The sequence below is a fragment of the Cherax quadricarinatus genome, chromosome 11 (assembly GCF_038502225.1).
Source record: "Cherax quadricarinatus isolate ZL_2023a chromosome 11, ASM3850222v1, whole genome shotgun sequence".
Classification (NCBI taxonomy): domain Eukaryota; kingdom Metazoa; phylum Arthropoda; class Malacostraca; order Decapoda; family Parastacidae; genus Cherax; species Cherax quadricarinatus.
In genome coordinates, this window is record NC_091302.1 from 53,744,975 (window position 1) to 53,771,782 (window position 26,808).

The following is a 26,808-nucleotide window of genomic DNA, read 5'->3' on the forward strand; positions in this document are numbered from 1 at the left end:
TGGTTCAGGATGAACCAGAAAGTCTACATTCATCTCTAATTTGTATACATATTCAGTTTTTTTTTTATTTGAACCTGAAGTCTGCCCATAACACACTGCACAAAGGGATCATCCCAAAAACCATTACATATCCTGTTCCATTATCTGAAGTCATTGATTACTTATATTGTTCAGTATGACTAGTATGTAATAATTTTGTGACTGAAAACTTTAAATATAAAATACAAAATGAGAGGAATTGAACTATATAACTTTTTGAATTGCTTTTATTCTGTTGTTTATATACTCTTTCAGATTCTGAACGTCTGAGTGTGGAGAGTGCTGAGGATGCACTAGTGGTGATAGGGACTCCAGAACATCACTGTAGCTCACCTGTAGTAACCACAGAGGACCACACTCTTGGAGATTCTCCTCATTCAACTCCTCAGTCATCTCCCCCATCATCACCATCAGCTGTTATGTCTTCAATTTCACCTTTCACTTCACTTGTTGCCTCTCCAACATATGCCTCTGCTTCTTCCATTGTGTTAAGCTCACAAGTAATACAACCATCTTACACACCTTCCACTGATATTCCCTTATCTCATACCAACACACTTCCAGCATCAGCATCTCCACCTGTGTGTCCTCCGTCCATTCAAGTTCCGGCTGCCATCTTCAATGATCATGCTTTAATGCAGTTCTCTGAAGTAACTCAGGTACGGCAATAAATTCTTTATCTTGAGCTGTTACATTTATTTATTTAAAATCTTCACCATATATTTAGAGATAACCATTGCCTTTATAATTTTTTTTAGGATTATGTCGGTTTACTCTCTTACTTTTTTTTCATCTCTAAATAATTGTCTTTCTATATTACCTACATCATATATGTTACATAGCTTTTAGAGTAAATATTTTATTATTGTGTGATTATGAATTCAAAATGGAAGGCAAGTGTGCAATATAGGAGAGACCTGGGGATATGATTAATGAACACAGGAAATGTTGTTTTAGTGCCAGGAATGTCTACATTATTATTTTCCACTATAGGAGGGTGAGTGCAGGAGGAAAGAGGAGTGATTGGTGGAATGATGAAGTAAAGGGTCAAGTAAAAGAGAAAAAGGTAGCTTATGAGAGGTTTTTACAAAGCAGAGGTGATATAAGAAATCATAATATATGGAAAGTAGAACAAAGGTGAAGAGAGTGGTGGGAGAATGCAAAAAGAAGCAAATGATAGAGTGGGAGATGCACTCAAGAAATTTTTGCTGAGAATAAGAAAAAAATTTGGAGTGAGATAAACAGGTTAAAAAAGCCTAGGGAATGTTAAGCAGGGTTCTGCATGACATTGTAATGTTGTTATGCAGGGTTCTGCATGACATTGTAAGGTATATACAGTAGAGAAGGGTGTCATAATAGTAGGAATGTTATAATTGTAAAGCATAATTTTATAATTCATAAGGTGCTTTTGGGGATACTGTAAAGTAGGTTAAACTATAATTATCAAGAAATCCTGCTAGGTATTTATTTTCCAACTGTGTTTGGGTACACGGGGTAACCGTGGCTGGGAGGAGTCACATGGAGTCAGCATGGCATGGAGGCTGGCGTCGGAGATGCTGTGTATTTAAGCTAAGTTTGTAGTTGTGTACTCCTTTTGTTTAGCTAACTCAAGTCATAGGCTCTTCTATGGCTTACCTGTATGCTCACCTAGGCTCTGACATGGTCAGGGTGTTGTGGGATGACTGAGGAAATAAGAAATGGGGTTGGTATTGGAGTAGTGAAGGCCGGGCGCTGACTAGGCCGAGTGTTATAGTTACTGGACCGACAGCCGCCTTGTGTACTGTCATTTGGGCGTTTAGGATAGAAGATAGATGAAGGTGTTTCTAGAGTGTGTATATAGTGTTATGTTGAATAAATAGATATATTTTCCTAACTAGGATTTTTGCCTAACCCTCTATTAACCAACCCATTGAAGTACAAATGCTGGTTTAACACTTTCTGTTTTGACTGGGATAGCCCTGGGTGGCCTGTTTATGCTTAAGATGAGTGTAACTTTTACCTTTGCCCTTAGACAAGGCTCTAGCCCCCAGCTGTCCCACCTTTTCTGCGTAACAGGGAACATATGGATTTGTCAGTTAAAAACAGAGTGCAGGAGTTAGTAGATGGGGAACCGGAGGTATTGGATAGATGGCAGGAATATTTTGGGGAGCTTTTAAATGTTGATGAAGAGAAGGAGGCAGTAATTTCATGCACTGGTCGGGGAGGTATAACATCTTTTAGGAGTGAAGAAGAGCAGGATGTGAGTGTGTGGGAGGCACGTGAGACATTACATAGAATAAAAGGGGGTAAAACAGCTGGAACTGACAGGATCATGACAGAAATGTTTTAAGCAGGGGGTTATATAGTGTTGGAGTGGTTGGTATTTTTGTTTAATAAATGTTTGAAAGAGGGGAAGGTACCTAGACATTGGCAGAGAGCATGTATAGTTCCTTTATATAAAGGGAAAGGAGACAAAAGAAATTGTAAAAATTATAGGGGAATAAGTTTATTGAGTTCTCCATGGAGAAGTGGAACAGAATTCTTCTTCCGTAAGCCATGCGTGTCGTTAGAGTCAACTAAAATGCCAGAAGCAAGGGGCTAGTAACCCCTTCTCCTGTATACATTACTAAAGTTAACAAGAGAAACTTTTGTTATTTTTTATGGGCCACCCTGCCTCGGTGGGAAACTGCCAATTTGTTAAAAGAAGTAGTAGTAGTTTACTGAATATGCCAGTATGGTATACTCAGTAAACTACTTAGTATGGAAGGATTATTATTGAAAGAATTAGAGGTATGGCAGAGAGCAGGTTTGCAGATGAACAAGGAGGAAGGTAAGCTTTAGAAAAAACATATGATAGTGGATAGGGAAGCAATGTGGCAGATGTTGCAAGTATGTGAAATTGGTAGTAAGTTACTAAATGCTGTAAAGAGTTTTTGTGAGGGTAGTAAGGGTCATGTTAGGGTGTGTAGGACAGAGGGAGATTACTTCCCAGTAAAAATAGGTCTTAGACAGGGATATGTAATGTCACCATGGTTGTCAAATATACACTCTTTCTTGGCAGTAGTAGGAGGCAGTTGTATGGGGTAGTGATCACCAGGCCTCAAACGAGATGACGTCTGTGGGCGCTGGTCTATTGCAGGAGTTGCTCCTTTGTACTTTGCAATTATTTGTCTGATTACTGACAGGCAAAATTCACCATATTTTGGTGTTTTGTTGGTCTTCAACTTGTATATGTTATAAGCATTTAGCATAGAGATATCAACAAGATGGAAAAAAAGTTTGATATACCACTTATAACTCTTGCGTACACAGTCTGCAAACCCAATCTGCATGTCACATTTGTCCACTAAGCGCATATTGAGGTTGTAGTCCATGACAGCTGCAGGCTTTAGAATGGGTTCATTGGTCTCTCTGTTGTCCCTGCCACTGGGTACCATTTCGTTTGTGTGAACTGATGTCAACAATGTGACATCACGTTTGTCATGCCACCGAAATGCCATGATGTCATTGGCAGCAAAGGCTTGCACCTCACCTCTGCGAGTGCCAGCGTCGAACCTTGGCATATGTTTGCGATTACCACGCACTGTGCCACACACGTCTGTCAAGTTCACTCGCAAGAAATCACTGAGTAAGGGGCTTGTGTACCAGTTATCAGTAAATAACATATGCCCCTTACCAAGATATGGTTCCATCATTGTTCGAACCACATCACCAGAGATACCCAATAACTTCATGGTATCTCTCAAAGTATTACTGCCAGTGTACACAATAATATCTAAAACAAGACCACTTCTGCAATCACACAGTACAAATAGCTTTATACCAAAGCGTTTCCTCTTGCTTGGTATATATTGCTTGAATGAGAGTCTTCCTTTGAATAAAATCAAGGACTCATCAATAACAAGCTTCCTGAAGGGATAAAAATACATGCAGCACTTTTGTTTCAGGTACATAAACACATTTCTTATCTTATATAACCTGTCGCTTCTGTCAGGCCTGGTTTTGTCTGAAAAGTGTAACATACGCAACAGTATCAGGAAACGATTGACACCTATAATGTCACTAAAACCTGGAGTTGAAATCAGGCGATCTGTTGTCCAGTATGTGGTGACAGTGTGCTTATACACATGTGGCATAAGCATTATTGTGGCAAAAAACAGGTACATCTCTGCCACAGTTGTCTCCTTCCACTTGTGTAGCCGTGATTTTGGTGAGAGAATTGTATTTGCCATGGTGTATTCACAGTATGTGTTGGTTTCCCTGACAATGATGTCCATCAGGGGTTCATCGAAGAATAACTCAAAGCAGTCCAGTTCACTGGCATTGTTCCCAAGTGGACAAGATGGCTTTATTCCACTTTGTGTTTCATCAAAGTCATGGGGACTGGGAACAAACTCGTCACCGTCCTGCCAATCCCAGATGCGGTCTGCTGGTGGGGTCTGGATATTGTACCGTGGTTGTGGCTGTGGTTGTGGCTGTGCAGGTTGTGGTGGTGCAGGTTGTGGCAGTGTGGGGTAGGGTGAGGCTGGTTGTTCTGCTGAGTCAGCCGCGTGGCTAGTAGCGTGGCCCGGTGATGGTGCCACATGGGCCGTGCCACCTTCACTATCACCACCACTGCCTCCTCCCTCACTGTCACCATTCATACCCATCGTTACAATATCGTCATCTTCACTATCAGGTCGTGGTGTTGGGCCACGGGATGTGCTCCCAGAGTTTCTCCTTCCCCTTGGAACAACATATGAAACACTACCAGACCGCATGCTACGTCGTACATACTGGCGCTTCACTGGGGAATATTCACTCTCACTGTCACTAGAACTGCTTTCAATGACCTTGAAATCACTATCATTATCACTATCACTATCACTGCTATCATCAGGGTGTTGTACACGACCAAATAGTTTCCTCTTTCGTCCTGGTACAGGCGAACGTGAACGTGAACAAGCCGGCACAGCACCAGAGGTCGAAGGTTGTGGGTCATCTGGGTTTTCGTCACTATTTACGTTATCCTGGGCACTTTTTTCGGTAACACTCACTTGAAAACCCTTGATTAACATATTTATAGATGGGGTTGTAAAAGAAATAAATGCTAGGGTGTTGGAGAGAGAGGTGGGATTAAATTATGGGGAATCAAATACAAAATGGGAGTTTACACAGTTGCTTTTTGCTGATGATACTGTGCTTTTGGCCAAATTACTGACTTTTGGTCACTTTATTGGGTAGTTGAAATAGTTAAATGGGTGGTTTCTTGTGTTCAGTCGATAGAATGAAAGGTGTACTAGCAAAATAGCTAAGAGTCTGGTTGATTGGAACAAAGGAATTCGCTTGAAATAGGACTCGGTGGGTGAAATCACTGGTGCGTAAATATCATAGAGGCTGTTCACTTTGCAAAATCTTAATTTCCTAAGTTTTCCATCAAATTTTGTACTTTTGGTGTCACTGTCATCAGAAAAAGATTCGCTACCATTTCTTAAGAATTTTTTTCTTTTTTTTCCGTGAGATCAGGTTTCAGATTGAGGGTTGTACCCTGAAAGTGTTAAATAAAGACTTAATGTTAACCATAATTTTTTTAATTCATTCTTCTCCCAGGATATTAAAATGACTCAGAATGTTCTCCTTTCCTAAATTCCTGTTTATTTTAGTAAGAAATTGTACAAGTATTAATTTCTTACAGGCATCCATCCCTCCAAATGTTGAGCTGATTCCTCCCCCACAAATACAGTATGCTGAGTCTTTTGGAGTTATTCCTGAACCCTACATTCGTACTCTGCAGGAACAGGTACATATCAAAGTTTTACATTTATTATTGTTTCTTAGCTTACATCAGAAGGGTTAAACACTAGTTACCTGCAGTTGATTCTGGATATTACTGATCTTTTAACTTTGTCCCAGAGCAGGCCTCCTGGTTCATAGCCTTATAGTCTTCACATTATTTGTGACAGATTGTTCGTATTTCACACTTAATGCTTTTTTAAAAGAATGCTATTCATACTTATATTGAAAAATATTGGAAGATGATTTTGCTTGGGCTTATTCACTGCAAAAGTTCCATGAAAGTGGCTTAGGCATGAAACAACCTAAGAGTGGTGAGGGAGTGCAAAAGGAGAACAAATGTGGGTTAGGTGCAGTCAACAAATTTTGCTGTCATGATGGGATCATGACAAATATTAAAAGCAGGGGGGGGGGGGGGATATAGTGTTGGAGTGGTTGGTACTTTTGTTGAATAAATGTTTGAAAGTGGGGAGGGGGTACCTAGGGATTGGCAGAGAGCATGTATAATTCCTTTATATAAGAGAAAAGGGGACAAAAGAAATAAGTTTACTGAGAATTCCTCCGTAAGCCATGTGTGTCATAAGAGGCGACTAAAATACCGGGAGCAAGGGGCTGGTAACCCCTTCTCCTGTACACATTACTCAAGTTAAAAAGAGAGAATTCTGATTTTCTTTTTGGGCTACCCTGCCTTGGTGGGATATGGCCGGTTTGTTGAAAGAAGTAGTAGTAGATTACTGAGTATACCAGGTAAAGTGTATGGTAGGGATATTATTGAAAGAATTAGAGGATTGCAGATGAACATGGAGGTTTTAGAATGGGTAGGGCATGTGTAGATCAAGTGTTTACACTGAAGCATATAAGTGAACAATATTCAGATAAAGGTAGGGATGTTTTCATTGCATTTATGAATTTATAAAAGGCATATGATAGTGGGTAGGGGAGCAATGTGGCAGATGTTACAAGTGTATGGAATAGGTATTAAGTTACTGAAGCTGTAAAGAGCTTTTGTGAGGATAGTGATGCTCAGGTTATGGTGTATAGGAGAAAAGGAGATTACTTTCCAGTAAAAGTAGGCCTTAGAGGGGGAAGTGGTTAACATCTGGAGTTGTAAAAGAAGTAAATGCTAGAGTGTTGGGAGAGGGGTGGGATTAAATTATGGGGAATCAAATACAAAATGGGAGCTGTCACAGTTACTTTTGCTGATGATACTGTATTTTTGGGAGATTCTAAAGTGAAGTTGCAAAGGTTAATGGACAAGTTTAGGAGGGTGTGTAAAGGTAGAAAGTTGAAAGTGAACATAGATAAGAATAAAGTGATGAGAGTATGAAGTGAGTTAGGTAAAGAAAAATTGGATATCACATTGGAGGAAGAAGTATGGAAGTGAATGTGTTCAGATATTTGGGAGTAGATTTGTCAACAGATGGTTTTATGAAGGATCAGGTTAACCATAGAATTGATGAAGGAAAAAAGGTGAGTGGTTCATTGTGGTGTGTGGAGAAAAAAAAATTATCCATGGAAGCAAAGACAGGAATGTACAAGAGTATAGTGGTACCAACACTCATATTTGGGTGTGAAGCAAGGAGGAGGCTGGAGGTAGAGGAGATGTCATGTCTAAGGGCAATGTGTGGTGTAAATATTATGCAGAAAATTCGTAGTATGGAAATTAGGAGGATGTGTGGAGCTACAAAAAGTATTATTCAGAGGGCTGAAGAGGGTTTAGTGAGGTAGTTTGGTCATATAGAGAGGATGGAGCAAAATAGAATGACTTGGAGGATGTATAAATCTCTAGTGGAGGGGAGGAGGGGTAAACGACATCCTAGAAAAGGATGAAGGGAGGGAGTAAAAGAGGTTTTGTGTGCAAGGGGTCTGGACATGCAGCAGGCATGTGTGAGCATGTTAGATAAGAGTGAATGGAGACAAATTTTTTTTTTTTGACCTGATGAACTGTTGGAGTGTAAGCAGGGTAATATTTTGTGAAAGGGATTCAGGGAAACCAGTTAGCCAGACTTGATTCCTGGAGATGGGAGGTACAGTGCCTGCACTTTAAAGGAGGGGCTTGAGAGATTGGCTGTTTGGAGTGACATCTAAACTATCATATCTGGGCTCCTCTGCAAAGACAGTGATTTTGTGAATGATGGTGAATGTGTTTCTTATTTGGGTCACTCTGCCTTGGTGGAGGCAGCTGGAGTGTTAAAAAAAAACTCAATAAAGTCAAACTATGTTATTTTTCCATGTTTTGAGAAGTATTACACTCTGAAACAATCGTAATATTAAAAGTATTCCTTGTGCATACTGCATATTTCAAGTAGAGCATATCGAGCTAATCATTTTCCCTTGTTTGAAATGCTAAAACATCTTCAAACATATCTGATATCATAAAAAAATTATTGTACATAGGGTTAAACATTAAAAGCAATTAAAACAGAAAAAAGTCATATTGGTACAAGTAAATTGTAAAATGTAAATATCGCTGACACGTTTACTGCACTGTTGCCAGTGAGTGATCAGTTTTTCACCAATTTCATCTTACCCTCATTGGCAGTTTAAGGATTTAATAAAATGTGGCATTGTGATCTACTTTTAACCTGATTGTAAACATATTTGAAAGGAGATAGCAGTCCTAGTATCTTAAGCTGTTACAGCCTCTCTTTACTTAGTGACGTACTTGTTTACCAACGAGTCAGACTTACGATGGGCTCTTTGACCAGTATGCATACCTAAATAATGTATGTTAGAGCTGATTTCCTCTATTCTGTGTATTACACTGTATAGTACAGTACTGTATAAACATTTAAAAATATACCAGAAATGTTATAAATAGTGCAAAGGTGACATTAGAACAATATGACAGATGGTTGACACAAACCCACTACAGGTCTGCCATCACAAATCCGGCAGTCAGACATCAGGTTCCATCAGTTATACGGCACTAATTGCGGCTAGCATAATTTCAAATTTCCAGGGTCACCACACCAACCTGCTGGTACTGTTTGGAGGCACTACTTGCTGCATAAGTCACTACAATTTCTTTCTCTCCATTTATTGTTATAACCTGCTTACTTTTAGCCCTAGCCATGGTTCCAATGAATAAAAGAAATGCTTTTCATTGTGTAAAGCACATGCACAGCACATTTTCCATAAAAGATAAGGTGGCTTTAAAGCCAGTGTCAATTGCCATGAGCTCAGTCTTGTGATGCAGGGGAATATGCTTTATTATTACGCTAATATCAACACTACGGCTAATTTGCGTATCACAATTGATCTAATATGACAAAATGAACAATATAAATAACATAAAAACATGTTAAATACTCCAGAATGAATAATATCTGGCATAATACTGAGCGGTTCGACGGAGGTATGAAGAGGATATGGGTTACACGTACCATTCTCCTATCCCTCTCTTGGGGGCTTATATTAGAGAAAACGGAGTATAGCACAGGGCTAACTGTGATATACACTCGTATTGCACCATAAAACTGAAACAAAAAAGCTATTTTCTCCACATAGATTATCATACATAGCAGTATATGTGTAGAGAACCCAGGATAACCCAAAAAAGTCAGACAAAGTGACTTATTTCGAGTACCTGGCTTGGGCTTGCCATATATGAGTTTTGGTAAATAATTTATTTTTCTCTCAGTTGTTTGTGGGGCTATCTTATTGAAACTTGGGGAGTGTATGATGGAAAGATGCTTCTTAATGTACACTAAAAATGAAAGAAATCGGATAATAAACAACGGAGTTCACTTCTCAGTCATTAGCTGCCCCTTAGCGGTATATTTTCACGTGGTTTTTATGGTTGTATTCTCATTCTTTTGTCTCATTTGATAGAATGGAAGATATACTACAGAAATAGGTATGATTTTGATTGCTTTCACGATGAAAAGTACCTTGAAATTGAGCTCAAAATAGCCAAAATGTTCGATTCTTTGGTGATGTTCAAGAGTAAACAAATGACATCACCGTCCAATAGGTGTCTGTCTGCCAGTCCAAATTCCAATACACAGTCACGAATGGGTTGACATTATACAATTACAGTGGCCCCCCCTCCTTACGAACACATCGCGTTACATTAAATCCGCCATATGAAGCATTTGAACACAAAAATTTTGCCTCGCCTCACGATAAAAAACTCGCCTTATGTGATTCATCTGGGACGCGTCCCACGTGTGGCCTCAGCGCCAGTGTTTACAAGCCAGCCAGTGCGGTCGCATCTACTCATACATTTGGTACATTTCACAGTATCCCAGTGTTTTTAGTGCTTGTCTTCTTCTTTCTTTCAACACATCGGCCGTATCCCACCGAGGCGGGGTGGCCCAAAAGGAAAAACGAAGTTTCTCCTTTTACATTTAGTAATATATACAGGAGAAGAGGTTACTAGCCCCTTGCTCCCGGCATTTTAGTTGCCTCCTACAACACGCATGGCTTACGGAGGAAGAATTCTGTTCCACTTCCCCATGGAGGTAAGAGAAAATAAACAAGAACAAGAACTAGTAAGAAAATATTAGAAAACCCAGAGGGGTGTGTATATATATGCTTGTACATGTATGTGTAGTGTGACCTAAGTGTAAGTAGAAGTAGCAAGACATACCTGAAATCTTGCATGTTTATGAGACAGAAAAATGGACACCAGCAATCCTACCATCATGTAAAACAATTACAGGCTTTTGTTGTACACTCACTTGGCAGGACGGTAGTACCTCCCTGGGCGGTTGCTGTCTACCAACCTACTACCTATATTTTAGTGCTTGTAACTACAAAATAAGTCACCATGGATCCTAAGAAAGCTTCTAGTGCCATCCCTGTGGTAAAAAGGGCGAGAATTAGTATGGAATTTGAAAAAGAGATTAAGGAAATGTGTGCAAAGTGGGTTGAACTGCAAACCTCTATGGATGAAAATCACCCTGACACAGCTACTGCAAGCCATATTGGCAACCTGTACAATGACAATATTATGGCCCATTTTAGGAAAGTCTTAAAGGAACTGGAGGTACAGAGCTCTATGGACATATTTGTTGTGCGACAGAGGTCCAGTGACTCTCAAGCTGGTCCTAGTGGCATTAAAAGAAGAAGGGAAGTAACCCCGGAAAAGGACTTGCTACCTCAAGTCCTAATGGAAGGGGATTCCCCTTCTAAACAATAACTTCCACACACTCCCCTCCTCCCATCCCATCAGTCATCACCAGTTCTTCAATAAAGGTAAGTGTCATGTATTCTATTCTTAGTAGAGTAGTAATTGTGCATGTCTTCTTCAGTTTGTGTGTATTAAAATTAATATTTCATGTGGTAACAAATTTTTTTTCATACTTTGGGGTGTCAGGAACGGATTAATTTGATTTCCATTATTTCTTATGGGGAAAATTAATTCAGCTAATGATAATTTCGGCTAACGATGAGCTCTCAGGAACAGATTAATATCATAAGGCGAGGGTCCACTCTATTACAATAATGCAGTAGTCTGCATAACAGTAACTCTTCTATTTTTTGTGTGAATAAAAATTCCAAATGGTAAGCAAAAGTAATATAAGAGGGGCATGGAGCCATTACTAATGAACAGAGAAAATGTTATTTTAGCACCAGGAATGTCTGCATTGTTTATTCTGGAGCCTATTTTGAAATTGGCATCTTTTGAAATTTGTGTGAAATTGGCTAAATTGCAAATTTCTGACCACTTTATTCGGTAATGGGTGGTTTCTTGTACACAGTCGATAGAATAGAAGTAAGTAAGTAGTAGAAGTAAGTAGTAAGTAGAAGTAGGTAGGTAGGTAGGTAGTAGGTTGGTAGACAGCAATCACCTAGGGAGGTACTACTGTCCTACCAAGTGAGTGAACAACGAAAGCCTGTAATTGTTTTATATGATGGTAGGATTGCTGGTGTCACACTAAACATACATGTACACGTTTATTTATACACACTCATCTGAGTTTTCTTTGATTTTATCTTAATAGTTCTTGTTCTTATTACTTTTCCTTTTATATCCATGGGGAAGTAGAATAAGAATCTTTCCTCCATAAGCGATGCGTGTTTTAAAGTCTACTGAAATGCTGGGAACAATGGGCTAGTAACCCCTTTTCCTGTAATAATTACTGAAAAGAATAAGAAGAAGAAAATTGTCAAAGTGGGATGTCTGAATGTGCGTGGATGTTGTGGAAATGATAAGAAAGAGATGATTGTGGATGTTATGAATGAGAAGAAGCTGGATGTCCTGGCTTTAAGTGAAACAAAGCTGAAGTGGGTGGGAGAGTTTCAGTGGAGAGGAATAAATAGGATTAGGTCAGGGGTTTCAAATAGAGTTAGAGCTAAAGAAGGAGTAGCAATAATGTTGAAGGATAAGCTATGGCAGGAAAAGAGGGACTATAAATGTATTAATTCAAGGATGATGTGGAGTAAAATAAAGGTTGGATGCAAAAAGTGGGTTATAGTAAGCATATATGCACCTGGAGAAGTCAGAAGTGTAGAGGAGAGAGAGAGATTTTGGGAAATGTTGAGTGAATGCGTGCGGTGTTTTGAACCAAGAGTGAGAGTACTTGTGGTTGGGGATTTCAATGCTAAAGTGGGTAAAAATGTTGTGGACGGAGTAGTAGGTATATTTGGGGTGCCAGGGGTAAGTGAAAATGGGGAGCCTTTAATTAAGTTACATGTAGAAAGAGGTTTGGTAATAAGTAACACATATTTTATGAAAAAGAGGATAAATAAATATACAAGGTATGATATAGCACATAATGAAAGTAGTTTGTTGGATTATGTATTGATGGATAAAAGGTTGATGGGTAGGCTCCAGGATGTACACGTTTATAGAGGGGTAACTAATATATCGGATCATTATCTAGTTGTAGCTACAGTTAGAATAAGAGGTAGATGCGACAAGAGGAAAATGGCAACAACAAGTAAGAGGGAGGTGAAAGTGTATAAACTAAGTGAGGAGGAAGTTCGGGTGAGATTTAAGCAACTATTGGCAGAAAGGTGGGCTGGTGCAAGTATGAGTAGTGGGGGGGTTGAAGAGGGTTGGAATAGTTTAAAAAATGCAGTATTAGAATGTGGGGCAGAAGTTTGTGGTTATAGGAGGGTGGGTGCAGGAGAAAAGAGGAGTGATTGGCGGAATGATGAAGTAAAGGGTAGCTTATGACAGGTGTTTACAAAGCAGAAGTGTTATAAGAAGAGTAGAGTATATGGAGAGTAAAAGGTGAAGAGAGTGGTGAGAGAGTGCAAAAGGAGAGCAGATGATAGAGTGGGAGAGGCTCTGTCAAGAAATTTTAATGAAAATAAGAAAAAATTTTGGAGTGAGTTAAACAAGTTAAGAAAGCCTAGGGAACGAATGGATTTGTCAATTAAAAACAGAGTAGGGGAGTTAGTAGATGGGGAGATGGAGATATTGGGTAGATGGCGAGAATATTTTGAGGAACTTTTAAATGTCGACTAAGAAAGGGAGGCGGTAATTTCATGCACTGGCCAGGGAGGTATACCATCTTGTAGGAGTAAAGAAGAGCAGGATGTGAGTGGGGGGGAGGTGTGTGAGGCATTATGTAGAATGAAAGGAGGTAAAGCAGCTGTAACTGATGGGATCATGACATGTTAAAAGAAGGGGGAGATATGGTGTTGGAGTGGTTGGTATTTTTGTTTAATAAATGTATGAAAGAGGGGAAGGTACCTAGGGATTGGCGGAGAGCGTGTATAGTCCCTTTATATAAAGGGAAGGGGGACAAAAGAGATTGTAAAAATTATAGAGGAATAAGTTTGCTGAGTATACCAGGAAAAGAATTAGAGGTAAGACAGAATGTAGAATTGCAGATGAGCAAAGAGGTTTTAGAGTGGGTAGGGGATGTGTAGATCAAGTGTTTACATTAACCCTTAAACGGTCCAAACGTATATATACATTCACGCGCGTAGCACCCCAAACGTATATATACGTTTTCTTTGTCATTCATTCAACATTGCCACAATAAGCCTGAGTCACCTAGACATGAGAGAATGGATGTGTGCACTCACTGTGTTCCGTATTAAAATAATTGGGGATGCCTGGGTACCATATGCTCTTTTTTCCTTTTAAAAGAAAAGATTTCTTTTTTCCTCAAAAAATTTGGGGCGCTACGCGAGTGAACGTATATATATGTTTGGACCATTTAAGGGTTAAAGCATATATGTGAACAGTATTTAGATAAAGGTAGGGAAGTTTTTATTGCATTTATGGATTTAGAAAAGGCATATGATAGAGTGGGTAGGGGAGCAATGTAGCAGATGTTGCAAGTACAGTAGACCCCCAGTTAACGATATTTTTTCATTCCAAATTATGTTCAGGTGCCAGTACTGACCGAATTTGTTCCCATAAGGAATATTGTGAAGTAGATTAGTCCATTTCAGACCCCCAAACATACACATACAAACGCACTTACATAAATACACTTACATAATTGGTAGCATTGGGAGGTGATCGTTAAGCGGGGTTCCACTGTATATGGAATAGGTGGTAAGTACTAAATGCTGTTAAGAGTTTTTATGAGGATAGTGAGGCTTAGGTTAGGGTGTGTAGAAGAGAGGGAGACTACTTCCCAGTAAAAGTAGGTCTTAGACAGGGATGTGTAATGTCACCATGGTTGTTTAATATATTTATAGATGGGGTTGTAAAAGAAGTAAATGCTAGGGTGTTCGGGAGAGGGGTGGGATTAAATTATGGGGAATCAAATACAAAATGGGAAGTGACACAGTTACTTTTTGCTGATAATGTGCTTATGGGAGATTCTAAAGAAAAATTGCAAAGGTTAGTGGACAAATTTGGGGTTGTGTGTAAAGGTAGAAAGTTGAAAGTGAACATAGAAAAGAGTAAGGTGATGAGGGTATCAAATGATTTAGATAAAGAAAAATTGGTTATCAAATTGGGGAGGAGGAATATGGAAGAAGTGAATATTTTCAGATATTTGGGAGTTGACTTGTCAGCAGATGGATTTATGAAGGATGAGGTTAATCATAGAATTGATGAATGAAAAAAGGTGAGTGGTGCATTGAGGTATATGTGGATACAAAAAATGTTATCTATAGAGGCAAAGAAGAAAATGTATGAAAGTATAGTAGTACCAACACTCTTATATGGGTGTGAAGCTTCGGTTGTAAATGCTGCAGCGAGGAGGCAGTTGGAGGCAATGTAGATGTTCTGTCTAAGGGCAATGCGTGGTGTAAATATTATGCAGAAAATTCGGAGTGTGGAAATTAGGAGGTGTGGAGGTAATAAAAGTATTAGTCAGAGGGCTGAAGAGGGGTTGTTGAGGTAGTTTGGTCATTTAGAGAGAATGGATCAAAGTAGAATGATATGGAGAGCGTATAAATCTGTAGGGGAAGGAAGGCGGGATAGGGGTCATCCTCAAAAAGGTTGGAGGGAGGGGGTAAAGGAGGTTTTGTGGGCGAGGGGCTTGGACTTTCAGCAAGCATGCGTAAGCATGTTAGATAGGAGTGAATGGAGACGAATGGTATTTGGGACTTGACGAGCTGTTGGAGTGTGAGCAGGGTAATATTTAGTGAAGGGATTCAGGGAAACTGGTTATTTTATATAGCCGGACTTGAGTACTGGAAATGGGAAGTACAATGCCTGCACTTTAAAGGAGGGGTTTGGAATATTGGCGGTTTGGAGGGATATGTTGTGTATCTTTATACGTATATACTTCTAAACTGTTGTATTCTGAGCACCTCTGCAAAAACAGTGATTATGTGAGAGTGAGGTGAAAGTGTTGAATGATGATGAAAGTATTTTGTTTTTGGGGATTTTCTTTCTTTTTGGGTCACCCTGACTCGGTGGGAGATGGCCGACTTGTTAAAGAAAAAAAAAACAGTTACATAGATTATCATACATAGCAGCTATGTATAGAGAACTGAGGATAACCCAAAAATGTCAGACAACGTGACTTATTTCCAGTACCTGGCTTGGACTTGCCGTATGTGATTTTTGGTAAATATTTTTTTCTCAGTTGTTTGTTGGGCTGTCTTACTGAAACTTGGGCAATGTATGATGGAAAGGTGCTTTTCAACATACACCAAAAATGAAAAAAATCAGACCATAAATAACAAAGAGTTCACTTCTCAGTCATTAGCTGCCCCTTAGCGGTATATTTTCATATGGTTTTTATGGCTGTATTCTCATTTTTTTTATTGGTCTCATTTGATAGAATGGAAGATATATTACAGAAATAGATATGATTTTGATTGGTTTCACTATGAAAAGTACCTTTCAATTGAGCTCAAAGTAGCGGAAATGTTTGATTTTTGCCAATGTTCAGTGAACTTTGTGTAAGTCAAATTGCTAACTTTATTAAGTGTATTCTAACCTAACCACTCTGTAATCCAGCAAACTCAATAATCCGTTATAGAATGCTCCTCACTTAGCAACAAATTTGTTTACTGACGTGGTGTTAGGAATGGAACTCCGTCGTTATCCCCTTGAGGGTCCGTGTCGTAGATCTACGGCTTTACATTGAGGGTCCAAACCATAGATCTACGTCATGAGCTCAGCTCACTCTGATATGCTGTGAGCGGTAAATTTTGGCCTTGATATGAGAGAATGCATTTATGTGGTATGTGTGCACCACATAAAACAAATCCTGCAGCACATAGTGCATAATGAGAGAAAAAACTGAGACCGTAATTTTCGATTAAAACAGCGACTTTGCAGTATTTTTTCATATGTTTTTTATAGTTGTATTTGCGATTTCTTGGTCTCATTTGATAGAATGGAAGACATATTACAGAATTAGTGATGATTTTGATTGGTTTTAGTACTGTAAATGGCTTGAAACTGAGCTCAAAGTAGCCGAAATGTTAAATTTTTGCCGATGTTCAAGAGTAAACAAATGACCTCACACGTCTAATACACGCCACCTGGTGGGTCTAATATACATTCACAAATATGGTGATGATATTTATACAATTATTGCAATATTGCATAACAGTAAATCTTCTATTTTTTGGCTTGAATAAAAATTCATTATGTGAATAAAAAATCAAAATGGAATTTATTAGTAAAGCCTCAAAACGTAACTAATGAACAGAGGAAATGTTAGTTTAGTGCCAGGAATGCCTGCACTGTTTATTCTGGACCCTATTTTGAAATTGGAGTATTTTGAACTTTGCATTAAATTGGCCAAATTACCAATTTCCAATCACTATTTTGTAGTTGAAACAGTTCACTTGGCGAATTCTTGTGCTTAATTGATAGAATAGAAGTAATACTAGTGAAATAGCTAAGAATTTGGTCAACTGGAATAATGTAATTGGCCTAAAATGGGAGTCAAATTTCGCAGAATCGTCGATGCGTAGATATCGCTGACACATCAAAATTCGCGAGAGCACAATTTCGTCAATTTTCCATCAAATTTCATACTCTTTGTTTTATTACCTTCAGAAAAAGATTCTTTACCATTTCTTAAGAAAAAATAACAAAATTATTTTTTGAAAATTCTTGGACCCTGATGGACCCTTTGAAATTTGGCCTCTTGACCCTGAAAGGGTTAAGTGAGGAGAGGCTGTATTATCATCATCATCATCATCATCATCATCAATCATCATTATCATCAATCATCATCATCATCAATCATCATCAATCATCATCAATCATCATCATCAATCATCATCAATCATCATCAATCATCATCATCAATCATCATCAATCATCATCATCAATCATCATCATCAATCATCATCATCAATCATCATCAATCATCATCAATCATCATCAATCATCATCATCAATCATCATCATCATCATCATCAATCATCATCATCAATCATCATCATCATCATCATCATCATCATCATCATCATCATCATCATCATCGCTTAAGATACAAGGAGTACTATCTCCTTTCAGATGTTTACAGTCAGGTTAAAAGTAGATCACCATGCCACATTTTGTTTAACCTTTAAACTGTCAATGAGGGTAAGATGAAACTGGTGAGAAATTGATCATCGTCATTTTTCAGTCGTTGGTGTCTCGGGATGGCGTTGAACTAGTTTCACCAATCAATCCTGGAGAACGAAACTACGAGTCTGGTCGTCGCCGCCACAGGGTGCAAGAACCTCCAGCATGGGTACCTGACCAACAAGCTCCTAGATGCATGGCTTGTGGAGCAGCTTTTACTATGGTCCGTAGACGCCATCACTGCAGAAATTGTGGCAAGGTACATACAGTATACTGTATGTATTTTAATTCATGCAATTAGGTTCCTCGGCTCAAGGTTGTAGGTTGGTAGACAGCAGCCACCCAGGAGGTACTACTGTCCTGCCAAGTGAGTGTAAGATGGAAACCTGTATTTTGTTTTACACAGTGATGTAAAACAAAATACAGGTAGTGTTTTTTTTCTGTCTCATAAACCACAAGATAACAGTTAGGTCACATTACACGTTCATGTACATATTTATGTATACACACTCGTCTGAGTTTTCTTTGATTTTTTCTTTAATAGTTATTGTTGTTATTTCCTTTCATCTCCATGGGGAAGTGGAATAAGAATCTTTCCTTAATATATGCTGTGGAACACTCATTCTTCCTCATTCAGTAGTACTTCAGCAAGCATTTACTGAATACAGACATTATTTTCCAAGAACTTCAACTGCAGCAGCTATCTATTCTCAAAGTTGATGCTTGTGTCCATCATGCAAGAGAACAGTGAAAGTACTGCACCCAAGCAGTGTTTCAAAATTAACATTCATCAGCCACCCACCACCTTCATTACCTCCCACACCATTAACTGTACACTCACCCACCCATTCACCCATCCTCATGAGCATCCCCATTTCACTACCCACACTGGGCCCGCAACACTGCCACCTAAAGCTTGACCATTGCTCCACCTTGTTGCTGCCACCCTACACAATAAGGCACTTCTGTTTGCTGGCAAAAATGTGGATGTGGGATCTTTGACACACTTCACTACACTGATCTACAGTTACATTATTATTACAGTTTTACTCAAATTTGAGTGGCTATTTTTGGAGGATTTACAGACTTTAACCTTATTTTTTCCTACCGTCGTCAGTTCATTTTACAAAATTTTTTTATTGCATTCCATTTTCAAGAAAATAATCACTGTGTTAACTGACAGTCAGCTGTATGTAACAGCAAGTATTAAAAACAGTAAATGACTTTTTCAGGTGACTGCATTAGTTAAAATAGTATCTTTATAAGTGTGTAAATTAAAACAGTTTTTTCAGGTATACGACTAATTAATGATAACAGGGTAATATTTAGTGAAGGGATTCAAGGAAACCGGTTATTTTTATATAGCCGGACTTGAGTCCTGGAAATGGGAAGTACAATGCCTGCACTTTAAAGGAGGGGTTTGGGATATTGACAGTTTGGAGGGATATGTTGTGTATCTTTATACGTATATGTTTTTAACTGTTGTATTCTGAGCACCTCTGCAAAAACAGTGATTATGTGTGAGTGAGGTGAAAGTGTTGAATGATTATGAAAGTATTTTCTTTTTGGGGATTTTCTTTCTTTTTGAGTCACCCTGCCTCAGTGGGAGACGGCCGACTTGGTGTAAAAAAAAAAAATGATATCTGTACCTCCTTATAAGTCAAATTAAAGTCTAACATTTTTATTTAGGTGTTTTGTGCACACTGCAGCCAACATGCAGTACCTCTACCACATTATGGAATATGGAAGGCCGTACGTGTGTGTAATGTTTGCTTCCTTTACTATGTCACCTTTACAACAGAAACTACAACTCCATCTTCTTGACCCCACTATACAAGCAGTGAGGATCCACATCATCGGCACTGCCGTGTGCATAGTCAACACTGTAAGAGACAGTGCTGTAACCAGCACCTCCACTACTACATCCTCTACCAGCACTATCATTAACATATATACTGTTCCACAGTGTTCAGTGTAGATTCCATTGCAGTTACCTTTAACCACAACAAGTGAAATTGTAATAACAGTTGTGGAGATTTTCAGCATACTAGTTCAGTAGAACCAACCAATTTCCAACTTGATTGACTGTCTGCACTTCAACCCTAGAGCAGTTGCTAAATAATTAAGCCTCATCTAAATGCCTTAATGTCTGACTGTTAATGTTACCAAAGGTGTCTTGCAGTTCATTATGTGAAGTTTTATTATAGTTGTCAACAGGATTTTCACTTTGCTTCAATATAGAGGTAATAGTATGTTCAGTGATATACTGTGCATTGGATACCATGTATCTAGATATTTAGATTCAAACTGTTATTAAAATGTTATTAAGTCCCACTGGCTGGGTCACTGCCATGAGAATATGTTACTTTGGATGTGAGTAAATATCACTAAGACAGTACCGTACTTTACTTTTTTATTATTACTACAAATTCCAGTTAACAAATTGTGTAATAGGAATATATTCTAAAAGAACTATTTAGTAAGTGTATTTTATTCAACATTTTAAATTATATTTGTTTTAAGATGAGACTCATGCCAATACTTATTTTCCCTTGTACTTGTATTATCAGTATAAATATAAGCAAAATTGGTTTCAGGTTTTTAAAAGAAGAACTGTGCTATTATTAAAAGAAGCTCATTTTTAGATAACTGTTCACAAATTGCTCTAGTAAAATACCAATTCAAATATACCCTAGTCAGATTTTTACATAAAATTATTTGAAAGAAAAGTGTAATTCCTTAAATAAAATGGTGCATGTCACTGCAGTACTACACAATATTGGGTTGGAATCTCCCTTGAAAGTAAAAGAATATTAGAATGAGATAACTTTATTTGTAGCTGAAGACATGATTATACAGACATTTGAAAATTTAACTGACTTTAGGTTTTCAGTTTGGTGAGCATTTGATAAAAGCTTAATTTAACAATTCATGAAGTTTTGCACAGGAAAGTCTTACATTATGCTGTTTTCATTAAAAATTATTTCCAAAAATTCTGCCTATATCTTTCCTCAGCACCACCACCTTCTCCTAACCATATCTTTCACATCTGTAATGTGACCCTTTTTGAGTTTAGCACTTTTTAGGAATAGAATAATTTGGAAATTGCTTCTCTCTTCGCTGTGTGATTTGCTGCAATACTGTAAACAGTCTTGATAATTATTGCATAAACATTTCAAAGTATCAGTAAAGAATATTTGGTATTTGTGGTTTGCATATGGTACCTCATGAAAAAAAATCTAAAAATAGTAACTTTATTGTGCTCTTTAAGAAAAGAAATAACAAAAAGGCACAATACTGTGACTGGAATGATACACAAATAACCAGCACATACAAGAGAGAAGCTTACGACGACGTTTCGGTCCGACTTGGACCATTGACAAAGTCACACTGTGTGACTTTGTCAATGGTCCAAGTCGGACCGAAACGTCGTCGTAAGCTTCTCTCTTTTATGTGCGGGTTATTTGTGTAAGAAAAGAAAGTTGAACAACCTTGTACAAAAAATTTTTTTGGGGTGACACGGTAAGATCTTTTGGTCAATTTGATTTTCCTACTTTATGAGGTAGTAATTCAATATCAGTTTGGTATTATTCCTAGAAAATAAACCCTTATATATTTAACTGATAATTCATTTATTATTTAAAGTACAGTTACAGTTAGAAACAAAAGGTCGAATTTCTAAAAATTTTGCAATTTTGATTTGCGATAGAGTCAGGCATAGTACAAGTTAAAGAACTTTTAATATGATTAAAATGGCCTTAATAATGACAATTGTTATAAATAAAAACCATGTCCATTTCCATTGCCTAAATTCATTAACTGTTGTATATACAATTGTCAAATTATTTCATATTGGTGCCAAAAATTATTTCAGACATTTTTTACAACATTTATAGTGTTTAAAGAAAGAAGATGCATCTTTAAAAAGTTACATTGATTTTAACTTGCTTTTTATCAAAAAAAAAAATTGTCAATTTTTATTTTGTCTTACACACCAAAGTTAAACAGTGAAATAATAGAAAGGTAAAAAAAAGATTATCACTTTGGATCTTCTTATACATGCTATTATTACTTAATATAACTATAATACTCTACATACTTGTTTAATTACTTTTTATTTTCTTACTACATCCATTTCCTACCAAGGTGATCCAAAGAACCATTAACCATCACTCATCTCTAGCTGTCTTGACAGAAATGAATGAACATAATTCAAATGACCCTCAAACAGTAACAACCCCACCCATATACACTACTGCAAATCTCCAGAACTCTTAAGTCCAGCTAACCAGTTTCCTCTGAATCCCTTCATGAATGTTATCTTGCTCACACTTCAACTTTGGCAGTTGATGTTACATAAGATCATCTTAATCAAACAAGCAATAAGCATTAAAACTGAAATATAATGTTTAAATTTCGGTTGAGTATTTATTTTGGAAAGTGCAATATTCTGTGTAATTTAACCCATTGACTGTCGCAAACCCAAATCCTGAGGTGTCTCCTGGTGTCGCAAAATTTCTGAAAAAAAAAAAAAAAAAAAAAATCTTATGAAATGATAGAGAATCTTTTCCTGATTGTAATGACTCCAAAATAATGAAATTTGATAGAAAACTGATGTAATTATGCTTTCACAAAGTTAGCGACCTCTGCGATATTTACAAATTGGCGATTTCACCCACTTGGAGCCCTATTTTCAGCTAATCCCATTGTTCCAGTCGACCAAACTCCTAGCTATTTCTTTAGAACTCCATTTTTTTCTATCGACTGAGTACAAGAAATTGCCCATTTACCGTGGTTAGAAATTTGCAATTTGGCCAATTTCATGAAAATTTAAAAAAATACGACAATTTCAAAATAGGGTCCAGAATGAACAATGCAGACATTCCTGGCTCTAAAATAACATTTTCTTTGTTTATCAGTCATGTCTCCAGGCCCCTCTGATATTACTCTTGCTTTCTATTTTGGACTTTTATTCAAACAAAAAATAAAAGATTTACTGTTATGCAGACTACTGCAATATTGTAATATTTTTTTTTTATTATTATCACACTGACCGATTCCCACCAAGGCAGGGTGGCCCGAAAAAGAAAAACTTTCACCATCATTCACTCCATCACTGTCTTGCCAGAAGGGTGCTTTACACTACAGTTTTTAAACTGCAACATTAACACCCCTCCTTCAGAGTGCAGGCACTGTACTTCCCATCTCCAGGACTCAAGTCTGGCCTGCCGGTTTCCCTGAACCCCTTCATAAATGTTACTTTGCTCACACTCCAACAGCACGTCAAGTATTAAAAACCATTTGTCTCCATTCACTCCTATCAAACACGCTCACGCATGCCTGCTGGAAGTCTTAGCCCCTCGCACACAAAACCTCCTTTACCCCCTCCCTCCAACCTTTCCTAGGCCGACCCCTACCCCGCCTTCCTTCCACTACAGACTGATACACTCTTGAAGTCACTCTGTTTCGCTCCATTCTCTCTATATGTCCGAACCACCTCAACAATCCTTCCTCAGCCCTCTGGACAACAGTTTTGGTAATGCAAACTACGAATTCTCTGCATTATATTCACACCACACATTGCCCTCAGACATGACATCTCCACTGCCTCCAGCCTTCTCCTCGCTGCAACATTCATGACCCATGCTTCACACCCATATAAGAGCGTTGGTAAAACTATACTCTCATACATTCCCCTCTTTGCCTCCAAGGACAAAGTTCTTCGTCTCCACAGACTCCTAAGTGCACCACTCGCCCTTTTTCCCTCATCAATTCTATGATTCACCTCATCTTTCATAGACCCATCCGCTGACACGTCCACTCCCAAATATCTGAATACATTCACCTCCTCCATACTCTCTCCCTCCAATCTGATATCCAATCTTTCATCACCTAATCTTTTTGTTATCCTCATAACCTTACTCTTTCCTGTATTCACTTTTAATTTTCTTCTTTTGCATGCCCTACCAAATTCATCCACCAATCTCTGCAACTTCTCTTCAGAATCTCCCAAGAGCACAGTGTCATCTGATAGCAAAGAGTAACTGTGACAACTCCCACTTTATGTGTGATTCTTTATCTTTTAACTCCACGCCTCTTGCCAAGACCCTCGCATTTACTTCTCTTACAACCCCATCTATAAATATATTAAACAACCATGGTGACATCACACATCCTTGTCTAAGGCCTACTTTTACTGGGAAATAATTTCCCTCTTTCCTACATACTCTGACTTGAGCCTCACTATCCTCGTAAAAACTCTTCACTGCTTGCAGTAACCTACCTCCTACACCATACACCTGCAACATCTGCCACATGCCCCCCTATCCACCCTGTCATACGCCTTTTCCAAATCCATAAATGCCACAAAGACCTCTTTAGCCTTATCTAAATACTGTTCACTTATGTGTTTGACTGTAAACACCTGGTCCACACACCCCCTACCTTTCCTAAAGCCTCCTTGTTCATCTGCTGTCCTATTCTCCGTCTTACTCTTAATTCTTTCAATAATAACTCTACCATACACTTTACCAGGTATACTCAACAAACTTATCCCCCTATAATTTTTGCACTCTCTTTTGTCCCCTTTGCCTTTATACAAAGGAACTATGCATGCTCTCTGCCAATCCCTAGGTACCTTACCTTCTTCCATACATTTATTAAATAATTGCACCAACCACTCCAAAACTATATCCCCACCTGCTATTAACATTTCTATCTTTATCCCATCAATCCCGGCTGCCTTACCCCCTTTCATTTTACCTACTGCCTCACGAACTTCCCCCACACTCACAACTGGCTCTTCCTCACTCCTACAAGATGTTGCTCCTCCTTGCCCTATACACGAAATCACAGCTTCCCTATCTTCATCAACATTTAACAATTCCTCGAAATATTCCCTCCATCTTCCCAATACCTCTTAACTCTCCATGTGATAACTCTCCTCTCCTATTTTTAACTGACAAATCCATTTGTTCTCTAGGCTTCCTTAACTTGTTAATCTCACTCCAAAACTTTTTCTTATTTTCAACAAAATTTGTTGATAACATCTCACCCACTCTCTCATTTGCTCTCTTTTTACATTGCTTCACCACTCTCTTAACCTCTCTCTTTTTCTCCATATACTCTTCCCTCCTTGCATCACTTCTACTTTGTAAAAACTTCTCATATGCTAACTTTTTCTCCCTTACTACTCTCTTTACATCATCATTCCACCAATCGCTCCTCTTCCCTCCCGCACCCACCTTCCTGTAACCCAAACTTCTGCTGAACACTCCAACACTACATTTTTAAACCTACCCCATACCTCTTCGACCCCATTGCCTATGTTCTCATTAGCCTATCTATCCTCCAATAGCTGTTTATATCTTACCCTAACTGCCTCCTCTTTTAGTTTATAAACCTTCACCTCTCATTTCCCTGATGCTTCTATTCTCCTTGTATCCCATCTACCTTTTACTCTCAGTGTAGCTACAACTAGAAAGTGATCTGATATATCTGTGGCCCCTCTATAAACATGTACATCCTGAAGTCTACTCAACAGTCTTTTATCTATCAATACATAATCCAACAAACTACTGTCATTTTGCCCTACATCATATCTTGTATACTTATTTATCCTCTTTTTCTTAAAATATGTATTACCTATAACTAAACCCCTTTCTATACAAAGTTCAATCAAAGGGCTCCCATTTTCATTTACACCTGGCACCCCAAACTTACCTACCACACCCTCTCTAAAAGTTTCTCCTACTTTAGCATTCAGGTCCCCTACCACAATTACTCTCTCACTTGATTCAAAGGCTCCTATACATTCACTTAACATCTCCCAAAATCTCTCTCTCTCCTCTACATTCCTCTCTTCTCCAGGTGCATACACGCTTATTATGACCCACTTTTCGCATCCAACCTTTACTTTAATCCACATAATTCTTGAATTTACACATTCATATTCTCTTTTCTCCTTCCATAACTGATCCTTCAACATTACTGCTACCCCTTCCTTTGCTCTAACTCTCTCAGATACTCCAGATTTAATCCCATTTATTTCCTCCCACTGAAGCTCCCCTACCCCCTTCAGCTTTGTTTTGCTTAGGGCCAGGACATCCAACTTCTTTTCATTCATAACATAGCAATCATCTGTTTCTTGTCATCCGCACTACATCCACGCACATTCAAGCATCCCAGTTTTATAAAGTTTTTCTTCTTCTCTTTTTTAGTAAATGTCTACAAGAGAAGGGGTTACTAGCCCATTGCTCCCGGCATTTTAGTCGCCTCATACGACACGCATGGCTTAAGGAGGAAAGATTCTTTTCCACTTCCCCATGGACAATGATTGTATAAATAATGTCAACCCATTCATGACTGCATATTAGAATGGCTACTTGGACATTTATTGGAAAATGACATCATTTGTTTACTCTTGAACATCAGCAAAAATCTAACATTTCCCCTACTTTGAGCTCCATTTCAAGGTTCTTTTTATAGTAAAACCAATCAAAATCACCTCTGTTTCTATAATATGTTTTCCATTCTATCAAATGAGACCAAGAAAACGAGAATACAACTATAAATACTATACAAAAATAGACCACAAAGTCAGCGTTTTAATTAAAAAAAAAATGGTCATAGTTTTTTTTTCTCATTGTGCACTGCGTGCTGCAGGATTTTTTTTATATGGTGCACACTGACCACACACACCCATTCTCTCACATGTGGGCCTACCAGCTTTCTCCTGCTTGATTTGAAGCCGCTAGAATTTATGAGTATATATACGTCAAAAACGGTGGCTCGTAAGATGTATATATACGACCGAAACAGTCAAAGGGTTAATTTATTAATCATTATTACCTTGAAGGTCTTTCCAGTTGAAGAATTGGATACTTTTGCAACATTTGGGAATTCTTTTCAGGAAATGTTTTGCCAGTCAGTGGCTTCATCAGTCCAATACTGAGAAGAGTGAAAGATGGAGAGGAGTTTGATGTAATCAGTTGTTCAGCCTGAAGTTGATGTGTTCAGTCCAAGACTGATGGACTGAACACTGACTCTAGGCTGAGGGACTGATTACCTCAAACTCCTCCTAATCTTCCACTATTCTCAGTACTGGACTGAAGAAG

General features: G+C 38.3%; 1 protein-coding gene across 4 annotated transcripts in view; it reads left to right on the forward strand.

The window, feature by feature from the left end:
• Positions 1–22,245, forward strand: part of LOC128687577 (lateral signaling target protein 2 homolog) — a 98,771-nt gene extending 76,526 nt beyond the window's left edge. For all 4 annotated transcript variants that reach the window (XM_053775089.2, XM_053775088.2, XM_053775087.2 and 1 more), the window contains 4 exons: positions 295–698; positions 5,693–5,797; positions 17,754–17,951; positions 19,382–22,245. In XM_053775089.2, the coding sequence (XP_053631064.2) occupies positions 295–698; positions 5,693–5,797; positions 17,754–17,951; positions 19,382–19,516 (842 nt within the window). In that variant the 3' untranslated portion in view covers positions 19,517–22,245. The remainder of the gene's footprint in view (positions 1–294; positions 699–5,692; positions 5,798–17,753; positions 17,952–19,381) is intronic.
• The last annotated feature ends 4,563 nt before the right edge of the window (positions 22,246–26,808 follow it).